Raw genomic sequence first — 23,282 nt, forward strand, 5'->3', positions numbered from 1 at the left:
TAGAGGCGGACTTGCTTATAAATCAGAGGGAAGCAACCGAAAATGTCACGGTTGTCTTCCTGTGATAGTTTCTCTTTCCGTGCCATCATACTAGGTCAGTATCTGCCCCGATCGGTGGCGACCCATGGCACTTCCTATGAAATGCATCAGGATGACCCTTCGCATTTCCATCCTTAAAAAATTAAAAACGACCTACACTTGTATACGGGTCAGTCTGAGATTTGTAGGTTTAATGTGTAACATCATCATTACCCTTAGGTGTCACTTGAGGCCTGCCAATCTTGGCATTAGTCGTTTGAGTGACTTTTGTGTGCTCTATATCCAAAAAAAGAGAGGGAGGAGACAAGTTTCCAAGCCCTTGTTCGAGTTTGCAATGAGACAGGATTATTCACAGGAGTGGCCAGGGTGTTCTTTGCGGGACAGGGACCAAAGTCTGTATTAGTAATCTGTTACGAAATAGTTACCTTTGTCAGAGGATGAGCCGCCGCTTTTAGAAATCGTGTTTGACCAGAATTGAAGTAATTTAAACTTTCAGTATTTGAAGAGCATCTTGTGTTGTCCATAAACCACCCTGTAATTCAGTAACTTCTGTGACTTCAGCCAGCAGTGTCAGTGGGAAATGTTGGTCAACTGGCAATAGATCTAGTGATTTCCACACTTGACATGACCAAAGTCGGGTACTTCTACACTGATTGCCTGGTGCCAATGGTTGGAAATAATCCATATGCAACAGCAGAAGAAAACTCGGTGGAGCTGAGTATAAATGCTGAAGGTGGGTATTGGATGCTGAAGGTAATTGCAAGCTGCAGGAGCAAGAATGTCACATTTACTTTTTTTGTTGTTAGATTTTGCTTTTGTGAGCAATGTTTAAACTAAGGTCAGTAGTAACAACTCTGGTAACTTACAGATAAGAATGCATTTACATTTCACAGAGGAAACTGTTACTATTGTTATTTTAGATAAACAATTTGACGTATGGAACCAGTAAGGAATGTTGAATTTCATATTACAGTGCAGCCAAAACTCTCTGCAGTTCTAATCCAAAGCAACATGAAGTGTGCACGTACTTAGAGTAAACTGCTGGAATGCAAGCTGAATTTCTGGTGTAGAAGGATATTTATCCTCTCTCCCTCCCTCTCTCCTTCTCTGTGTTTGCCTTTTTCCTTATGTGGTGTTTCTCCCTCTCCCTCCCCACTTCAAATTCTTAAAAAACCCTTTTTGTTCATTTCCTTTCCCCCCCCCCCCCCCCCGGCATCATGGAAATTTCAGAATAATCTGTCAGTCTTTGCAAAGCTGCATAAAGAGAATATCTCAATCATTACAGGAGACAGACCTTCCTATATTTCTCTTCATTCAATCCTTTGAATTTATGAAAAGTGAAATTAAGCCCAATGAAGACAATGCACAAAAATACATATTTCTAACACTCTGGATATTGTCAGGCTTTCCTGTATGAATTAGTAGCTGAAAGGTTTACTATCCTGTGGTTTGTAAAGTGGGTAAATCTGGATACTTCTAAACCCAGTTCTCTTCCTTGCTTTCTTCTAACAAAACTTAATTATTTCTTCTTGTAGTGTATTCGTTACCTTCAAAGAAACTTGTAGTTCTGCAGATCAGATCACCTTTTATAAAGGTATTTATGTTCATTGATTGTTCTTACCTCACTGTTCAGTTTGAATAGTTCTACTGGCAAATAGTTTAAGTGGCCTAGCAAAATATTTTTCTACTTTGTGCCTTCTGCAGTTGATACAGAAACTGACCTGCATTCATTGAGGGTTGAGGTTTGGTTTGGTTTCGTTTTTTCCAAACCCTGGAACAGACCACATATGTTGGTAGATTTTAGTGTAAATATGTCCTTAGTTATTAACAGTCTTGAGATTATTAACCTTAAAATGGTCTGGGTTTTGTTCGTCTCTTTTTTTTTTTTTTTTCCTTTACATTTATTGTTTTTGTGTGTTCTTTTATTGCGATAGCTTAATTTTTGGTGTCACTCCAATTTAATTATTTCATAGTGTTCCATATGCGTTTAAACTGCATTCATTGTGTAAAAAATGAAGAATTTGTAATTACTCATTAACTGGACAGTGGCTGTAATTTAAAATAAGCAGAATACCATGCTAGAAAAAATTTTGTGCTGCAGTCTTTGGCAGTTCAAAGTGTGGAAAAATACAGTGTGATCCTGCCATCCCATCTTACTCTAAAGCTTTTTCCATTGATATTAATGGCACACACAATGGGTGGTACTGTTGTTGTTAACATGGCCTTAATGATAATTTTTATTATTATTCATGTAGTTTTGATTAAGTAAACAACCAGAGCAGTCCTCTGCTTTTTAAAAATCTATCTGAAGCTGAAGACTAAATGGATATGAAGAAAAATTTACATCACTGCTAAAGATGTATGTAACACCTAGTATTGTTGGCTTTGGGCTTTTTTTTAAGGACACAATGCATTTTTCACTTTTTTCCCTCTGTCTTTGCATAAAGAACAAGTACAGGCCTTTCTGTCAAACACTGCTTTCTTGGGTGAAAAGCAGCAAATGTGCCAGAGTCGTTCTTCTGTCTAGCAGCCATGCATACCAGCGCAATGATGAGCAACTTCTTGGGTACGTTTGTGTCGTTAAAAGACCTAATTGATGTTTCTGTTCTTTTTGACAAACTGGCATATTTCCCCCTGCTGAGTACTTTTGGCAGGGTTCTTTTGCTTGGCTGTGTACATAGGTTATAAAATACTTACTATACTATTAAAACATGACGTTACACAGGATCAGTCTCTGAACTTTGTTAGTTACTACTGTTGAACGTGCTGAGCAAATAACAAGCTGCAAGTAAATTGCACTTGGCCTGTACTGTCAAGCAACAGAGCCTCAGTTTTAACTTCTTAATTTCTTGTGCCTGCAAGCAATGTCAGGGATTAGCTGCTAACGTACAGGCCACAGATTAGATTTTTAACAGTTAATTAGAATATTGGTTAGTTTCTTACCTCTCCTTCATTATTCTGTGTTTTGAAGGTTTTCTTTAATATAGTAAGTTGTCTTTTTTTTTTTATAGGAAGTTATCAATTCTTCTTTGTTGGGAGGCAACTGCAAGGTTCAGACTATGTTTATTAGATAGTACCCCTTTAAAAAACAAGCATTACTCGCCAATTGAGGACATCATAATTGGTGATGTAACAAAACCAAACAAAAGTCAGTATTTTTGCGAAGGACCAGTTATTATCCTCAGGCTGTATAGATGCGTAGGGCCTTAAAGGAGGTTTCGGTCCGTGCATGTCCCCGATGTAGTTACCAGTGATATTTGCATCCAGTTGCAGAATGGCCAGCTAGCACGGAATGAAATGAGGGAGCCTGATGGTTACGCGATGCGGTCTGAGTGGTGGTGATTTAGCACACCTTCCCCCCAGCACCGCAGAATAACTCTCTTACAGCAGATTCACTGAAGAGTGAGGGTAGCGCGTTCAGAAAATACTTAGACTTGACTGAAGTCTGTGTATATTTGTAGTGTGAGTTTATTAAAAATACTGTATCACTGTGAAGTCCAAGTTTACCCTAACAAACTTGAAATTAATCATCTTCTATCTGAAGGAAGAAAAAACACATTTTATTTGTAAATCATTTTAACAACCATAAGCCGTTCTCCTATTTATGTGCTTATGTGTCTGGTACTTGCCAGTTGTTTGCGCTCCTAAAAAGAGGATACCTTACTTCTGTTTGTGGCAGAAAGTTGAGTAGTTTAGTGTTTTGAGGCCACAGACTACTTTTTAACTTTGATTTGAGGAGGAAGGGAAGGAAGGTCAGTGCAATTCTCCATTGCGGGTGCGAGGTCCTCAATGCTTGCAGCTTCTGTCGGTCACAAGTAATAACGTTGGTAGTGTCTTTTATTGTCAGGCTGAATGTATTCTGGGTTTGTTTCTAGGACACCACTACGGTACCTACTTACACCTGATCTTGAGAAAGCAGTCGGAGGCCTTATGCAGGAGCTAAACTGGAAAGAAATGGAAAAAGTAGCAGCTTACCCTGGAATAGATGATACAGAAAAAGTTCTACATATTCCTGGAGGTGGCATCACAAAACTATTGTTTACTGAGAGGTGAGTTGTCTAAAGATAAGCGCAGGAAGATAAAAGAAAAAGTCTTGGTTTTAGTACATGGGTAAAATGATCTTTTAAACCGCTCTGTTATAGGAAAAGAAAAGTCCCTCTTTTCATAGGAAAGGGTTTTATAGGAATAGAACTTCTTCCAGATCAAGCCCATAATTAAGAGGAAAAAAATAGGGAATTCTGCATCATAAAGTTAAAATATGATAAAAATGTAAATGAATGGGCTAAAGGAAAATAACAAAGCCTTTACAGTTAAGATCGTGATTAACCTGGTATCTGATTTTATGCCAACCACAATTTGTAAATAGTAAAATTCCTGTAGCTGTGATAATTTAACTAAAGCTGTTTCCTGTGACAAATAGTTCCATCATCGTTTGTAAAAAAAAAAAAAATAAAATCTAAGCACTAAGAATCTAAGAATGAGTTAAGATTTCAGGGCCAGCAAACAATTAGATGGGGGGGTTTTGTAAAAACATGTGTGCATCAGAAGTTGTGCTGAAAGCACGTCTGAGTTTCAAATTTTATATAGTAATACTCTCTCATTATGGTACAACTGTGTTAGCTCTGCAAAAGGTGTTTGGTTTGTAAGTGTCAGGTGGAAAATTCACTTTTATTTTTTTAGCTATTGTTTTTGAGACCTGTCCAAACTGTTGCATCCAACAGCAGGAGAGTTACTAATAGCATACTTACCTTTGTACTGACTTCAGTATGGAAACAATATACAAATGCGAAGGAAAAGACTTCCCAGGACTTCGGGGAAAAAAAAATATAAAATGTAATAAGAATCTTAATATCTGAATGAAAAAATGGGAATATTGTGAGTAAAGTAGTGATATGCAGCCTGCAAAACTGCTGTTTGAAATACACAGAAAGATAAGGAGTGATTGTGTCAAAGGATGTGTATAGATGCCCCACCAGCACAAAAATGCAAACTAAGTGTGTAAAAGAGGCCCTGGGTAGCTCTTCCATGACCTGAGATTCCTGCCTCACAAAGCAAAGAACAAATTCAAGACTAAGAAGAAGAACATGAAGTGTGAAAATGCAATTAAGGAGGTCTGGAGAGGGGGAGAAAAAAACCCTCTCTGTATATGCATATAGTTTTACTTTGTTTGGTTTTGGTTTTTTTTAACAAGCAATATGCAGATTGTTGTTGCTCTTAATACATAAATGTAACTGTTCTGCAAAAGTAATAGAAATGCCTGCTCATTTTTGTTGCAGCTGTTCAAAAGGAATCCAAATGGCAGTTCTTCTGAAATTCTGCTCAGAAGGGGACAACATCCCTGACGCATTTGCTCTTGTTAACTATCTTAATGAATGGCTCCAGCTAATTAAAAGCGAAGTAAGTGCTGTTTGATCTAGAGTTCTTGCTTTCGTATTTTTTTATGCATTATTTTCTTTTTTTTTTTTCAATCTGGAACATTAAAAATGTTACTCAGCTGAACTTTAGAAGAGTTAAAAATGTATGAGTTGGGTTTGGTTTGGCCCTTGGTCATCAAGGATATGCCAAATTAAAGATATATTTTGATTAAAATCTCACTGGGAATTTCCCCACTTGAAAAACCAAACCTAAACACCGGTTCTTTTGTCTGACAGGTGTGGGGGAAAATTGTGTAAAGGTTTGATCAAGTTTGATCTTCCAGTACTCTTCTCTAAAGCAACCCACAATGATATTGACACTTGAAATGCTCCCCATTATTTTAATACATATGCCAGAGGTAGAATGACATCGTTACTATCTAAAACTTAATGAATTACTCTGGTTTTGTTGCAGAGCAACGATTCCACTGATGCTTCTTCGCAATGGAAAATACCAAGTTCTTGGCGCTTACTCTTTGGCAGCGGTCTTCCACCTGCGCTCTTCTGATCAGTTTTGAATTCTTCTGTAAGTCATGCGTGCAGCCTCAAACATCCCTTGAGAAGGTGATTACATAGTTATTGCCAACAACAGCAGCTTGCTTTGTTGTCTACATCAGTTCTTTATTTAAGAAAAATCCCTTTCACGTATGTGGGTAGTTAAAGAAATTAAGGCAACTTTCACAAATTGACCAAAGAAATATGTTTTGTACAGTGGTTTATTGAATAACTTTTAATTTTTTTCTAATAAAATATTTTTTGAAAAAACCTTTTTCTTTGGTTAAGTGTTATTGCTATGGAAAAGCTTATGGTGCACCTTCTTAATGTTGCTGAGACCTTGAGGTTGATGTGCAGGCATGGATTTTCTTATGAAGATAAAACTCTGCTTTTCCATGTCAACTGTGGGTCTTCACTTTTTTCAAAACCTGCCTGGTGATGTAAGTGAAGCTCAGAAGCGATCTGGTTCTGCCTTGTCTTCCCAGTGCTGTTGTGGTAGCTTCGGCTGGGCAGACCACAAGTGAAGTGATACAGCGGCCTGTTCTGTCTTTTCTGGTCAACCTCTGTTGTAAAATTTCCGTTCTGCTTCCAAGGGCTGCAGAGATGCCAGAACTAAAGCTTTCTCGGTAGGGGAGCCTTCTTGGATGGATCTGAGGATGCATGCAGCGCTCCGAGATAGAACAGAATGAGAACGTTGCCCTGATGGCAGGCAGTCTGCTGTCTGCGTGTTTTATAAGCTTAGTCTGAGACACCAGTTGCGTGACATGCAATTCACGCGTGTCATCTTTGTAATGGTACTTGTTGCGTTACTAAGCTACATGTTCAGTTCTGATCTTTTGGAAGTGCTTGGTCACATCAGCCTGTTTTAAAGTAACTTTAAATCTAGAATTTCTAAGTTACAGCTTATGAATTAATGGACGTGGCACATATACAGGGTATAATTGTAAATATTTAGTCTGCTAAATAGATTCTTTTTTTTTTTTTTTTTGTCTTTTGTGATACGCTCATGCCAGTAGTACAAATGATGAGGAAGGGAACAGCAGCTGCCCTGTTCAGAAGAGATCTGTTAAAAGAGTGGGAATAAGTTTCAGTAGTTAGCTTTGCTTGAAAATTTGTGCCTGTTGGTAAAGAGCAGTTCTTTGAATGTGACTGATCACCCAAAGGATGCCGTATTGTCTTTTCAGGTTTTTGAAAGTTTGAGGTGAGAATCATAGTGAATGCCTGTCACAGAGGACTAATATTTGAATGAATGTTCAGCTACGGTTCTTTTTCCACAAACCAGTAAGAAATTTAAGTGTTTCCCAGTCTTAAGTCTGCTTTCCAGAAGTGGATAATGCAGGGCAGGGCAAACTGAACCTTGGAGAACCGATATGTGGAGCAAATGCTTCATAGAATTGTATGTCCAAATACCTTCAAATAATGTCTTAAAATGTAGGTAGTCTCAAGTGAAATACTGTATTTGAGTCAGTCACAAACCTCGACACGCATAGGGCAACGTGAGCATGAACTACCTGCTGCTGGCATTAGGAGAACTGGAAAGGCTTCATGATTGCTTGATTACATCTGCAGTGGTTTGGTTTGCTTTTGGTTTTTTTAAAGGTTTGAATTGTATTAACACCAATGCTCCTTAACAGTAAATACCATGCTAGAAATAGAAAGTAATCCTTTGCTCATGCTGATAAGCTTTTACAGTAGTAGTGCAGGAAGATGCCACATTTTATGGTGTAAAAAATGAGCTATGAATGGGTTGAAAGTGTTTGGGAACGACTGATGTGACTGTGATTGTGAATCAAAAGAAAGTTACCTGAACAAAAAGCAACTCGCGTTCAACTGGTAGGCCAGGCACAACCAGAAGTTGAACCAAACAGCGTGACTGAAAAGAGCACATTAATCCGAGCTTAAAGATTTATTTTGGCTCATGGTCTTGTCATTGTTTTACAAGGAGCTTGAGTTTCTCTAGGCAAGTGGAAGGCTAAACTGTTTGCAGCCTGCCATCGTATACTTCCCATCTTGGTGATACTTCATGCTTGCAGATACTGTTTATTCAAATTTTGCATTTTTAAAAAAGGACTAATGACCTAAATATTATTCTGCTGTCGTTCTTCATTGTGATGGGATTCTCAGAATCCCTGTGGACGTAATACATCACCTGTAACTGGAGAGTAGCAAGCACAGAGAGACTTAGTAACTGTTCCCAGAGGACAATTTACTGCTGTAGGCTAGTTTGGAAAGCTGAATCTGCCAAGCTGGTTGAGAACTTTTGCCGTGAACCAGTGAATACTTAAGAGTACTTCGTAACTTCAAGGACATAGTCCTGTGTACATCACAAGAATTACCTTGCTTATTCTTGTGTACTGCTGAATCTGGAACAGAGTATTCCTTTTCCTTGATGGGAGTGTGACCTTGTCAGAAGTCAGAAGTTGAAGCTGATGATGGTCCTGGTCTGGGCTGCAGACCTGACCGCCAGCAGGGTGTGTCAGGCTTACCAGTGAGGTCAGAAGCTGCCCTTGGAATGGAGCCATAGGAGACACGCGGTTCTCTCTTCCGTGCACTGACACCTCCACCCGGTCTAGCGCCCGGGTTTGGTGTGAGCTGGGGCGTTGCTGATGTGCTAGAGAGTAAGTCGAGAAAGAACAGCCTAGCAGTTTGAACATACTCATCTTGGAAAATGAACTCGGCTGTTTGAGAAGAGTGGATGGACGTGGGCAGGAAGAATACTTTGAACTGTCAGCTGCTACATAGAATGGTGTTTTTTAAAGGAGGCAGAATATTGAACTTGTGGAGTTCTGTTGGAATCACTGCGCAAACTGAGGTGATGGAGATGGCCGTTTACATCAGCTGTACCATCTTGAAGCTTTCCTGAGATGAAAATACTTTTCAGAAAGAAGGGGATCGATGCCTACCTCTGCATTACCTTAGCGTGGCTCCTTCTTCTAGATGAGCAGGGGAATATTCCTGCGCGTGTGCAGGGCTTGGATAATTACCGGTGTAATGGCTGTCATGAAGCAGCCCCGGAGGTAGGTCTGCTGTTACGCTGACTTGCAAAGAACTGAACAGCACCTATCCAAGAGCCGGCTCTTCAGCCACAGCTTGCCTGCTGCCTATACAATCCGTACGGTTCTGTATGCGCTGGAGGTGCTTTGGGAGGCTTTGCAACCATCATAGAATGTTGGTGTAGAAAAAATTATCAACAGGCACAAGCTTTTTAAGTTTCTTAGGGTTGTTTTTTTTTTTTTGAAACAAGGTGACTGTGCAAGCTTTATTTAGCTGGTTCTGTTGAAGTACTTCAGTACTTAGTTCCGTTGGGAATCAAAGGAACTGATTCATTTAGGCCTCTTCACAAGTGCTGTTATTCTCACACCTGTGACCTTCAGCCATGCTGCAGTAAACCGATTAAGTATCTCTGCTGCCTGCAGCCTGGGGTTCTAGATGCTGCGTGGTACTGCAAACAAGTTGTGGAGTAAGGGCGTTGGGTTGTGAGGAGTTCGTTTGTATACAGCCGTGGTCTTTAAATAACTGGTGAGGTACCAAGAGCAAGCCCAAAGAGGGTGTGCTGCTTTGTTCAAGATCCAGAGTACATTGTGCAGATCTAAAATATACAAGGTATTAAAAAAACTTCAAATACTGAACCCAACTTCTGTGGCTGTGAGCGAGGGATGACAGGGGAGAGGGGAAGAAGAAGGAGGAAACAAGTAAAGCCTGAGAGGGAGTCTTCACCTGTGCTGCGTGGAGCCCGCCTGGCACCTCGCTCCCAGCCATGGCTCACGCTGGTGCAGGGACGGAGTTCCGACAGGGCAGGACTTTTTTTAAAAAGTCAACTAGGACTGACTTGAAAGATTTGCTGAGGATGGTAATCTCTTTGTTCTTTTATACTGGCAGGACATACCTTGGAGTGGAGGAGAAAAGAGACAGGGCCAAGTGGTGTTAAGCACTGAAGGATCCCTTGTAGCTTTTGAAAACTTACTACAAGGTGTATATGTATATATACCAAGGAAACAAATGGAGGGAATGAAGGAGCCGACGAAAGCGAGGAAGGTGGTGTCATTTGCCTTGCAATGTTTTTCTTAAGTGAGCCACAAATGCTCAGTAGCATCTAAAGGCACAGCAGAGTAAAACCTGAAGGGGAGCACCCAGTACTGCAAGGGCTTCCTAAAAGAGAACCCCCCCCAAGGCTTTCCTGTTCCCTGTGGAGAAGGCACTGGTTCTTGCTCTTCTGGACGTTTCAGTCTTTACTGGGAGAAGCAGGGGGCTTCTCCGGGGCCGGGCCGGGGGGGCAGGTGCTACCAGGGCTGGTGTCGGTGCGAGCCGCTCCGAGCTCCTGCTGCCCCCAGCCCACCGCTTCCCTCGGCACCCACCCTGTCTGCCTCCCCTCTTGCACACCAACGCCTCCCAGCAGAACGAGGGGGCGGTTTTGGCCTCCTGTTAACATGACTAGCAAAAATAAAAACAAGCACCTCTGCAACCTTTCTCTTGAAGATGGAAAAAACAAATGGCAGCCAGTAAAGCACAGCTTTCTCATTCTGCTAACCCCATTTCTGTTCAGGCTGCACTCAGACACTCAGCTGTCCTTTCCCTCAGAGGGCAGCCTCTCCCTTCACCTTTTTAAATACATTTTCCCCAGCAGTAGCCAAGAATTGTGGCCCGGTGTAGAAATAACAAAACAAGGGCACGTGTCAGACGGCCAATAAGCCAGGACTCTGGCTGTCACAAGGCAGCCCTCGATAAGACCTGACAAAGCTCTGGTTTTGGCACTACTCTCTCTTTATCCCCTTTGCTTCTTCATCAGGTTAGCCTGATATTGAATTCAGTCCAGCAGCTCCGTAGGTGGAAACCATTTAAAAAACAAGAGCAATCAGCATTTTGATTTGAGAGTCCACTATGCGACAAGGGCCAATGCCTCTACACCCCGCAAGATAAATTCGTTGAGTATTTGATAGTTATCCGAGACAGCAGCAGGTAAAATAACAAAGTCGTACACCTTGCGCTTACTCGCAGTTCAAGGAGGACAAAAATAACAAACACCTACATCACAGCTGAAGGTAAAAGGCACGAATGGCTGAAAGCCGCGTCCAAAGATGCATCAAGGGGTACAGATGGGCTCCCCTCCCCGCTTCCAGAAGAAGAGGGTTTAGTGCAGCAGTTTTGGCACACTTGATCTCTTGTTGTAAACGCTCCTGGTTTCACAGCTGCGCCAACTTGAAAATGAAAGCTGAATCAAGTGGTGATGTTTTCTCTGCCGACATAGGCTAGGAACAATACTAATCATCTAAAGAAATTAAAATGTTTAGACAAACCGAACACTGGTGCTTTAGGCTATTTCAAGACGGTGTCAAGCACATACTTGGCTCAGGTGATGGCTTGAAGTACTCCCCTGATTCCGCTTCACCTTGAAGTGAAACACAACTCCGAATACAGCTACTTTCATGAATGAGCCTCGAAACCAAGTTCTCTTAAGACTTCAGGTTGCTGCTTAGTTTAGCAAAAATAGCCTCAGTTGGCCTAGATTTCCCCTCCTCTTCCATGCTTTACTTTCAGCAACTGTACGATTTGTACAGAGACTTGTTACAAAAATATGCAAAGTACAAATTGCATATAAACCCCCACCCCATACGAGTTTAGACAGTTGGATTAAACATAAGTTTTTTTGGTGAATTCAGGTTTATCTGAGACTGCCAGAGAACGTCGGCAAGTGCAGAATTTAGATCAGCCCTGCTGCAGAAGGCACAGGGCTGGAAGAGCGCCTTCAAGCCGCGTTCCAGTTTACCCCTTTCCCATCTAGTTGTTGGGACCGTGTCAGGGAGAAGAGGTGCAGTAAAACGTCATTCACAGGACGTGCTGTGGTGGCACAATCCAACACCCGTTTAATTGAAGACAGCCTTGACTTCGGGCGCTTTGCACCTCAGCTCCCATGAACCGTGTTTGGGCGGGGGTAGCGAGAGGCGATGTTTCCCCTCTTTCCTCGCCGGAACCCGTCACCAACACCGCCCTCACCCTTCACACAGTCACTCTGAACATTCTGTGCCTATTCCACAGCAAACATCAGAAGGATTAATAAAGTAATATTCTTAGTGGTGTATCACACAAAAGAAATGTGCAAGAGTTCCTCCGAGCTCAAACCACAGTACTTAGCAACAGTGAACACACCTGCATAAAGCACATTCTAATCATTTTGCCGTTTTCCAGTTAAGACAGGATATCAGGAAACCTTAAGGCAAAACACATCTTTTTCTGCAAAACAAGCTCTTAACAGTTTCTCCCTAACACAATGTGCACACAACAGCGTATTCTCAATTTAAAAAAATATTTAATGCTGCCAAAAAGTATAAAAATACAATAAGAATGGCAGTACAAAACAAAATATTTCCTAATTTATTTCTTTTACATCTTTCTACATTAATACAGGCATTATAAAAACACAAGATGGCAAATTGTTTTGTTTCGCAAAGTAGCACGCTGCTGGTGGTCTTCATCCCCTCGATGCAGTTTATGCTGTAAACAGATAACTGAGGTCTTCTTGGTACTTAACAGACCTCACTTTTTGTTCCCGAAGAGGGGTTCATGTCTCGCTTTGCATGTCAATAATTTGCAGTTTATAGCTGCAGAACATTCACAAGTCTCGAAGGCTTAGGTGTCAGTCAGTCTCGGCCTGTGACATACAACGCAAAAGAAAGTCACCGATTCAGTACACAGTACGGAAAAAAAAAAGAAGAAAGAACAGACAGCGGGTTTGCAACTCACTACAAACAGCTCCTCACGCATCCCTGTAGCGACTACCGACTACGGTTTGCCCGCGGGAAGCGCCCTGGGAAAGCGGCTGCTTTGTCAGAAGGCGTTTCCGCGGACTTGCTGGAGAGCTCCAAGTGCAGGTCGCGGTCCAGCAAACCGCTGGCTCCTGCGTTTAACCACCAGCACCGCAGCCGTCTCCTGGGGCTGCAGCTCCAAACCCTACCTCCGCCTCCCCGGGCTTCGCAGGCCGCTCCTGGCGCAGCGGCACGGACATAAATACACGCCGTTCTAGGCAAAGGCTTCCTGCCGTGAGGAAGAGGTCCCACCACTGGGCGCTTTGTCCTTAGGGAAGGCAAGGCTCTGCTCCGAGGGAGGCGGGACAAGACCTCAGTACTTACAAGGCACAACACGTAAAATGTTTCTAAATCCTGCAAGCACTACCCTGATCGATACAGCAGCTTGGATCACCTCAAACATGTTAAAAGAATTCTTCCAAGTATTTATCCTTCCAACTTAAATAAAGACTCAGACAGAGATGCAATTTTGAACACATTTATTTTTCATACATAAAAATGAAAGACTGACCTAAAATTTGGGGGAGAGGGGGAACAAAAAAGGCCAGGAAGACTACTGTGTCCTACGTCAACTTGGCAAGTTTTGCCCTCGGACTTAAGCCGCTGGGCCATGCAGAAGACCTCCTCTTTTGTCATCGTCAATTTAGTTTCTTGTGCAGTCCTCACGTGTCTCAGGTTTAACTATAATGCCAAACAGCAAACTCAATAATTTGGTTAACGTTCGTTAAACTGAAAGCCAGCCGGGCTTTTTCATTGCTGCACAATCCAATCACAGGTACGTGCACGCAGACTTACACCTCTTCCCTTTTCAGCAGGATACAAACCGATGTCGGTCAAACATTTTACTCAAGGTTTAACAAAATAAGCTACGTTTCACTTGCAACATCTTACTTCCATAAAATAAACCCGTAATTTTCTCTCAAATCGCCATTTCACACTGAATTCACTTATTTTACCTGATGCATTTCAAGAAAAATACAGATGCACCATCACTCTAAGCGGACTGTCCCTGCACCAAGAACAAACAGAAAACCTAAAGGGCCAATTCCAAACTTGCAAACCCCTTGCAGTAGAGGTCCAAATGTTTAATAAAAACGTGCACGATTTGTACACAAGTGTTCATCTGACGGTCAAACGTTGTTAATCAAATTGAAAGCAGCCCGCCAGACACCAAGTATTCTGACTGACGCATTTCCAGGCCGGGGGCACAACCCGACGCACACACACTGACTCGAGTGCTCAGCACTGCAGCAGCAGCAGCGCCTGCCAGCAGCCGGGCTGGGGGGAGGCAGGAGAAGGGCCAGCAGGCACCTCCTTCCCTTTTTCTTTAAGCATTTCCCGCGACAGAGGTCACTGGGATTGACAGGTCTTCACTTTGGCCCATATTTGTTCCTATTTAACATCCGAGTTGTGCAAAGCTACTGCAAGTCTAAATCCTACAGAGTAACGAAGCACCACAAAGGATCAGTTTGTGGTAAAGAGAACGAGCCTCCCCCAGGCTGTGGTTTTTAAGGACTACTGACAGACCAGAAAGAAGAGTTTTATCCAAATTACCTCCTGGAAGGTACTGAGAGATCTAATGTTTCATTTCCCTTCCTGTTCTCACACTGTCCTGGACTATTCACTGTACAAAATAGTTTTGTCCAAGACTCATACTGGTTCGTGGTCCTTAAATTACTAACGGTTACGACTCTCCAGATACTTACAATCATGGAACCAAACCAAATTCTTACAGACCAACTGCTGAGCGTGCAAGTCCTGCTTTACTGCATCAAGCGGTGTGACAGAGAGTGTGAGGTGCTGTAAGACGGTCCCCTCCTGCCCTGCCCCACCGGGAAAAGAGGAATGCCTGCTCAGGGTCGAGGAAACAAGAAAGCCAGAACTTGGAAGATGGAAGCAGGAAAAAATTCAAGTGACAAACCGACAAGCCACAGTTAGAGCTCAGTGTCTGCAGGACACTGGTGGCCCAGGAAATCCTCCTCATGCAAACAGAAAGGCGATAAATGACAGCATGATTTCAGTGAAGGTTTCGCCTGCACTTTTTCCTTAGCTGCTTTTAAATATTTAGAATAAAATTTGGAATATTTCTTTTACAAAAGCATTTAATTACATTCCACGTGTTTTTCCACAACCAAAATATCTTCTATAAGGCACATATATTTACACCTACTATCAGGTATAGCTGATACTGAAAAACCTGTCTTCTCAATTTAAAGGAAAAAAAAAAATAAAAAAAATCTTTTGCCAAGCCGCTTGTTGGCGAAAAGAGTTACTGAGGCTGTAAAAATTGTGAAATGTCTTAAAATACGTAAGCTGCCTGTGCTGTGTCACAGCCGTCAGTAAGTCACGTTGCTATCAGAGCCGCCCAGTTGTCAGTAACGGCACAGGACAAATTGTCCGGTCTGACTGACGCACAACTTCCCCAGTTCAGAGCAGTACGAAACCACGCTCCTTTGGACCCTTAAGCATTTGTTTACTATATAACCAGCCTCGTCCAAAATAGCATTAGCTATTGTGAAATGAGAATTTCAAAGAGTCAACTCAACTGAGCGTTGCGCAGTAAACGCCAGACTATCCGGGCCCCATGCCTGGGATGTTACTCTTAAGCTTGAATGTACTGGAAACCTTTCCAGTTAATTCCCTTGGATAAGGAGCAAAGCAATTCTCTAGCTCTTTCAGTGTTTTTCAGCAGTAAAGCCACGCAGTGCTTTACAAAAGGACCAAAGCCGGGGAGGAGGGAAGAAACCCCCCAAGACCCCCATCTCCAACAGAAAACAACCAAGCTAGAAAAACGGAGAGAGACAACACGACTTCGCTGAAGTCATCCAACAAGGCAATGCTTGAACAAATAAAATCCAGGTTTCAAAGTGCAGTCCAGTATGTCAGATTATGAGGTCTCAACTGGATGACAGCAAGCGACACACAGCCACACACCACCTCTGTCTCCAGCGAGGACGCAAAGGACAGAAAGCGATGTGTGCTGAATTCCTATTTAGAAAGTGTTCCACCTGACTCATGGGAAGGGGGTGCTCCACAATTTTAAAGTGACCGTAGCCCAGGCGCTGCCAAAATCTTGGTCGCCAAGTGTGCCACTGTCCTGCCTCGACCTGAGGAACCCGAGAGCAGCTCTGGACTTCGCGACATTAGGGAAGTGGCTCACAGAGCTAAGCCTGCCGGGCACAGGAGAGTCCTACCAACACCCGCCAGCTATTAAACCACCCTTGGAAGTCCAACTACCATCTCCTTTGATGTGCTTTCTACACCTATTACTGAGGAATGAATTTTATTCTTTCTAGCAATTAAAATCTATAGACACACAAAACATTATGCTTCACATTTAATGGAATGTCAGAACTTTAACAATGTTGGCCTTCAAGCAGTAGTTGAAGTCTGAATACATTAACCAACTTAAACAGTATGCTTTTCAGTGGGGGCTAAGTTCTCAAAAGCCTTAGGGGGGACAAAAAAAAATAAAATCAAATTTACAAGCCTTACTTAAATAAGGAAACTAAAAAAAAATAAATAAGGAATGCAAATTACAGAGTCGAAATTGGCAAGCGCTTCATCAGACCCCTAGCTGCTCACATCATGAACTGGAGAGTCAAAATACGGGGAATGGTCGCACTATTATTTTCATGCACAAATTATAATTACATTTAGTTTCAAAATCAAATTCTTTTTGGTCAGAAATTTGTACAAACTGAGCTTTTAAAAGTACAGTGAACTACAAAAAGATTAAATATGCAATTATAAAATATATTTATCCTAGGTCATAAGAATATAAAATGTTTATGGTCATGTCACTAGTACATTACACATTACACACATTTAAGGATAACTTCTTTGCGTTAATAACGTAAATGATACAACACTGTTTATTGCTTCTGTCAGGCATGTAAATTGAAATCCAGACAGCCTTCCATAGCTAAACCTCTGTGGTTCAGGGTTTGCTTAAGGTCTGGTAGAACACCATTTTAAAAAGTGTATAAACAGGTGCAGCAGGTTTGTACCTGCTCATAGAAACAAAAAGCGTCAACTTGGTTGGGGGGCAGCAGTTCGTTTCTCTAAGTACCTGCAGTGGAAAGTCCTGAGATGTTGACATGTGATCAAGTTTACATCACTTCTCTATTGTAGGCAAGGGTCTGTACCCGCTCCAGGTGTACGGAGTTTACTGCTCAAAGTCACACCCCTAGTCACTAACCTGCAGCAAAACCAGCTGCTGGAGCAGACGGGCTTACTGTTTACTTACAAGGAATGTTCTTGGAAATACATTTTCCAGCAAGAATAAGCACCAACTAAAATCAGTGTACCAAACCCAATCTTAGCGAGAATAGGTTTCCAATATAACCACCTTTTTCTTTTTCTTTCAGTCTCATTTAGCTTCTGCTTCATCTGCTGCAGCTTCTGTGCTGTGTTAGCTTTTCTATCCTCTCGCAGTCGTTTTCGTACAGTACTTAAAGGAAAAAAAAAAAAAAGAAAAGGTAAATCTGAAATTGTAGAACAGGAAAAAAGGCTATTAAAATATCAGAGCAAACCTCTTCAACTCCCTCCCAATAGTTAACCCACCTGTAGCATATGGCAGCACAATATAAAATCTAAATCAAGCAATCTTTATTCCATTTTAACAACCTTGATGTGGACAGTCTCAGGTCAGTGAAGCTCCGTAAAGTAAATAAATGACATCTGCAAAGATGTAAGTGGTGCCTGACCTATGTGTTCAACAGGGAACACAATTAGCTTAATTGTCTGAGCTAAGTCTTTCACCCGCGTCAGCGCCCACTCAATGGCTGAGACTTTTGCACAGAGGCTGCTTTTAAGTGCAATGTCAGGTACTACGTGCAAACACCCAAAATATTTCAGCGTGTGCCTTCACTGCAGAGTTCACACTAGCCTCACTGATACGTTGATCCTAACCTACCCGTCTTCAGCTGTAAACCAAACCTTGATCAAGGACACAGGCTAAAAATCAGTTGTGTGTTGTTACGCTATCGGGGCCGCCTTGTAATTCTTGTCTCCAGAAGTATCCTCACCATCTCCAAGTAAGCTTAACTCTGACAGAAAAACACACTTTGACTGTCCAAGTCCTAGCACACCACCACCACACTCACATCCACACCCCAGCTCCTCTTGGGAGGGGCTCCTTCAAACAAACATGGACAGAAGGGCTGTCATTCTCTCTCAAAGCACTCGTAAAGCCATGGAAAGCTACACTTGCCAGGGCACTCAGCAAGCCACCTGTTAATTCAGAATTCCCGCCTATCTACAGGGAACTGCTGCACCCCGCCGCAGATGGCAGCCCTTGGGTCAGACACTGCCTCCCCCTGGGCACGGCTCGGCCGGGCCCAGCCCAGCCCAGCCCAGCCCCAGGCCCAGGCCAGCTTCTGGGTCTCTGGCCCAGGCCCTCGCTGGGCAGGCCCTCGGCACACGGTGCCCCAGAGAGACTTGACAGAGAGAAGCAAACTCACACGAGAGAGCTAAGCCACAGAAACCTATTCACGGTGGTAGACTTAACACGAGTGGAGGGTTACCTATGGCTTCCATGGCGCAATTTCAGTCACCGTACAGAAAGTGGTAGGCGATAAAAAACTTTTGTTTCTGAGCTATCATATTTTCCCAAACGGAAGTTAGCACTCTATTCAAAAATCAGTATCAAATTATGCTGGGCACTTTTAGGACCTAATTCACATTGCACAACAGAGCTCACAGACAGTCTCTAGGAAAATGCTCTCAAGGATGAGATTTAGCTGCTTCAATGAGAGACGTTTGTTTTTCTTCTCTTGATCTTTAAACAGTAAAACTTTACCACAAGGAATAATTGAAGTTGTATTTTTTTAAACAATTAAATAAGACAGTCAAATATCACCTGTCCTTTCCCTCCACTGAAGAAAGTTCTTGAAGTTTTCTTATTGTAAGAAAAGCATACAATAATTCAGCTTTTTAAGAAAGTGTGTCTGCCTTCTAAACGGTTTCTTCACGTGGCCTACCTTTCAATGTTTCCATCAGTGATATCTTGAACTTTAGCAGACAGGTCCGTATTTATTTTCTCCATTTGATCTTTGTTCTCCAAGCCTACGCTGTTCCCATTGTACTTCTCCGTGGTTATTTTGGCTGGGTGTGGAAGAGACTGCTCAGAACTTGGTGCTTGGTCCTCCTTAGAGAGCTCCTTCCACCGTTTCTGCAAACAAGGAGAACATATTTCAAACATCCCCCTAACACTGAAGGCCCCTTTGCCAAAGATGTCTTCCCACAGAAGAGTCACAGAAGTAGATTAAAGGAACTACTAGATCAAGAAAAAAAAATTACTGCTCAACGAAGCAATAAGGTTAGGTGAAGATGCATCTTCTCCAAGAGTGATCCCTTTTTGTGTTTCTCCAGGACAGTGCTACCATGAAGGTATGAGGGCACTAACTTCAGGGTTTGTGCTGTCCACAGCAGCTCCACCATGCGGAAGCGACTTTTCTTGTACAGTCCTGCACCACCCAGCACTTTCCATCTCCCTCTGCTCTCTACATGCCTATGCTGAGCTGTTACCTTCCAAAACACAGTAGGACCTTGTGTGCAAGAACTGCCTAAAAAGAGAGAACTGGAAAAATGTGCAATGCAAATGAAAAACAAAACAGAACAAAAAACCTAGGGTTATTTATGCTGAAGTCATGGCCTACTATTTCACCTAGTGGTCCGCTACCCCAGAGATCCACTCCATCATAAAACAGATATTCACCTTGTTTTGAGAAGTAATCTGGAATGAGATGGAAGAAAAAAAAAAACGCCAAAAGATCACACGTAAAACTGGTTTGCTACATTTCTGTCCTAATGATGAACAGTCTAAAGGATTTCTTGCAACAAAATTTCATGGAAAGAAAAAAAAACAAAAACCAAACCTAGAAAGGTAATGGGAAGGAAAAGAATTGCCCCCCAAAAACAATCAGTTCTTTTCTCACACAAGTCAGCCAGCCTATAAAGGTACAGAATACCCTGGGGGTGGGGAATCAGTTTTAAATGTTTATGATACAAAGGATTAACTGAAAATTGACTCTTCACAAAATGAGTGTTAGATTCTCGTCTGCAGAATAAATTCAAACTGTTGGTCTAAACTAAGTATCAAACTCGGAGAACGATGGCAAAAAACGCCCAGCTACTTATAAATGAAGTGCTGACAGAATGAGCTTTAACAATGAACCAACTCTTCCATCGCACAGGAGCTTCCAGTATGGATCTGAAATTCAAAAAGGGAGTCTTCATGCACAAGACACTTCACTCTCAGAGGTTTTCCTTAGTCTCAAACAAACAAGCAAAACCTCAAAAAAAACACAGCCACCAACAAATGGAAATCCACTTGGCAAGTCCCTCTTACTGTCACAGGAAAAGGTCGTTTGGAAGACGTGGCTGTATTCCTAGGAGACTCGCTGGCTAAGATAAATACTGATTACATCTGCAGTAATAAGCCACACAGGAAGAACTGACATCAGGGGCAGTTTTACTACTCTTGTCAAACAGAAGGAATTTCCCACCAAGAATTCTACTTTAAACATGGAATAACAATAGCTCAAATGGCTGGCCATTTTAAGTATCTATGACAAGACTACGTGAACGGCAGGACTGCTAAAATAATGTACAGCTTGGAGCAGACAGACAAGGAGGATTGTGTTGCTAGATTACCTTTGCCATTTTATGATAGTACCTGCAACTTTACAAAAAAGAACAACAAGTATGTATCTGTATCTCAGGAACTGAAGTACTACACTGCGGCTTGTGAAATTACATCTGGAAGAAACAAAGAAGTGACAAAGTTTAATTTGAGAAATAAAATCGTCCTTAAAATTATAACCAAAATGCCTGTGTAGGGGAGCTAAGACTTAGGGCCTGTATCGCCCCTTGGAATGAATGGACTCAACGGAAAGGCACATTAAGGTGTTCAGTTGACATAATCAAGTGAACATCAGATACAGTTTGGGGATTCACCAGTTTCAGTACAAAACTGTATTTTTGTTCTCTGTCTGCAAAACACATCTATGAATCTCAGGCATTCAACCTTCTTTGCCTTTCAAAGCCACAGATTTGTGGCTCATTTCAACACATTTTTCTGAAAGAGTGATGGGAAGTTATTCTCCTATGTTGTTGAAGCAATATTAACTTATCTTTTATCCCAAAGGAATTTTATAGAAAGGAAAACATCATTCTTGTTCCACCTCACCCATTTTATATCATGCAGTCCTGTAGTATAATTAGGAAGCAAGTAACTGTTTCAGCTGCAGCACCCTGCAGCAGCACACCAACCACAAGCCTCTGCAGGGCTCCAGGGCAACCTAGGCGAGTGTATGATTCTTCCTTTCAGTCACGGGCGGAAATCCCATGGGTGCTAAACGAGGGGAAGAGACTCCTCACGCCCCAACAGCAGTGCTGCAGTTGCAGCCGTGAGCAAGTAAAGGTTCAAGTATACCTTGTGTTTGCCTGCACAGCCTCCTGACTTCCGAAATCCATGGAGATGTCAGAGATGAATGTTTGAGTAATGTTATATCAGAGAAGTGTTCAATAACTTCATGCCCTCGCCATCACTAGCAGAGAGAAGTAAACACCTCTTGCGCTCTGGACAGTACAACTGTTCCAGATGGGGGGAAAAAAAAGGACCCAGCTGACCTTGAAAGGAATACTCCTGTTAAGTACTGCCAACTGAGCTTCTGCAGACGACCCTGAGGCCTAAAGTGAAAAGCACCAGGACAACTGCCTACACTGCAGAAAACACTGGTTTAAGAAAGATCATATGAACAATCCTAACAAGAAAAAGAAAAAAAACAACAAGTGAGAAGTGTGCCTTCTTAGGCATTCTCTTAGTATGAAGAAGTAACACACTTGAACCTGGCAAGCAGTATCCAGAGTTGACAATGCTCCCTTGTATCCAGAAACAAGAAATCCTGTGATCTAGATGGGTAACTGTGGGAACCAGAGCCACGCACGGTTTGGATCGTGGCTTTTCAAAAAAGCAAGCAGAAAAATTATTAGAGAGAATACCCTCATACCACCAGAAACAGCTTCCAGAAAATCAAGAGGCTAAACTGCCGTTAGCATTAGGATGAATCATGCAGTCTTCTAGGCATGCGGCACAGGTGTCAGACTAGCAGCAAGCTACCTAGGTGTTGATTAGCAGTTGCACAAAATTGTTTCTCTCTTCACATAGCAAGGCAATAAACATTTGTCAAAGAGAAGAATGACAATTACCAGAAACACAGAAAAGAGGAAATGTGTTGTAGCTTATCTGCTTCGTTCATTTTAAGAAATCAACACAATAAAAAAACCCTAGCATATGAAAGCAGAATTAAGCTGTTTCGCAGCCTCTCCTCCCAGGCCTCCCTCCCACCCAGCCCCAGCCATTTACAATAGCTGTAGCTACTGTTACATCTGCAAGCCATGCTGATAAAATCGTGAGACTTGCTAATCTGTCTGCCCCAAAACTCTTGTATTTGGCTAGATTCTACTAACTGCAACACAAATTTCAAAGGATATGGAGGGGGTGGCGGGGGTGGGAAGCAACTTTGCTAATAAATGTGATCTGTAGCATCAGGTAACCTTATTGTTAGGAAAACACACAGCAAAGATCAAGAAGTCCTAAAAAGATCCTTGCTATCTTGTCAAAGTGATACTGGGCATTACTTTTGCTTTTCAGTATTGAAGATACCAATTTAACTGTTTTGGGTTTTTTTAAACACTTGTACAGGCAAGCTATTTTTATATTTCATTTAAGAGGGGACAAACACATAGGATTAAAAGTTTAGCTGATAGAAAGTGCGGATCAGATACCCTCTAATACCTTCTAAGCACCTATTGAAAAACGCGAATTATTTAAATCCCACAAAGTTACACATTTTAAAACAGTTCAGAGCTCATTTTTAACTACTGTTAGCAGTCTACTGTTTACATTTAAACACATGGAGCTAAACATTTACCTGTATAGTTGAATCCCCCATTATAAATTTTGCTCCTTCTATTACAGCCATATATGAAAATCTTAGTTGATCAGGAGTCTGAATAAGTCCCATTCGATATTTTCTCATATCCAGTAATACCTTCTTAATATCTACAGAAAATGCGTCTTTTTTTTCCATCTGTAAAGAAAGTTACATTGAAAGTGTCATCGCTATTGATAAAGACAACGTATAAAAAATAATTACAAGTAAAAATTAGTCACAAAATTAAATCTAAAAATTAATTTCTTCATATTACGTTTCTGTTAGTTAAATGCTTTCTAAATTGTTTTTACAGAAAAAAGACAAACCATCTAATGAAAGCTTATTATGAACAAATCAATCATCATGTATTAACCAAATAAACCAGTATCCTAATATCAAGTCTTAAAATTAAGAAATTTAGATATGCTTGATTTTATTCAGGCATGTATTTGTACTTTGAAACAGGACTGTAAGAATCACAACCGTAAAGCAGTATCTCCTACCGCTCCTGAACGGAACAGCAATTTGGAATGACTGACCGTGGCAGAAGTTTCCTTATTCAAAGCAGAACCCCTGACCCAAGCAACGCA

The 23,282-nt window shown here is 41.8% G+C and overlaps 2 protein-coding genes across 2 annotated transcripts; one reads left to right on the forward strand and one right to left on the reverse strand.

Moving 5' to 3' along the window:
• Positions 1-600: 600 nt before the first annotated feature.
• Positions 601-6,211, forward strand: PSMG2 (proteasome (prosome, macropain) assembly chaperone 2; the record flags this gene model as incomplete). Its single annotated transcript, XM_009696796.1, has 6 exons — positions 601-772; positions 1,575-1,633; positions 2,487-2,605; positions 3,915-4,088; positions 5,316-5,436; positions 5,869-6,211. Coding segments are annotated over 6 exons (738 nt in total), but the record flags the coding sequence as incomplete, so codon positions are not given.
• Positions 6,212-12,235: 6,024 nt separating this feature from the next.
• On the reverse strand, positions 12,236-22,848 carry PTPN2 (protein tyrosine phosphatase, non-receptor type 2; the record flags this gene model as incomplete). Its single annotated transcript, XM_009696795.1, has 4 exons — positions 12,236-12,594; positions 17,100-17,201; positions 18,733-18,923; positions 22,690-22,848. Coding segments are annotated over 4 exons (474 nt in total), but the record flags the coding sequence as incomplete, so codon positions are not given.
• Positions 22,849-23,282: the final 434 nt, after the last annotated feature.

The sequence above is a fragment of the Cariama cristata genome, unplaced genomic scaffold (genome assembly GCF_000690535.1).
Source record: "Cariama cristata isolate BGI_N322 unplaced genomic scaffold, ASM69053v1 scaffold4863, whole genome shotgun sequence".
In the NCBI taxonomy this organism is placed as follows: Eukaryota; Metazoa; Chordata; class Aves; order Cariamiformes; family Cariamidae; genus Cariama; species Cariama cristata.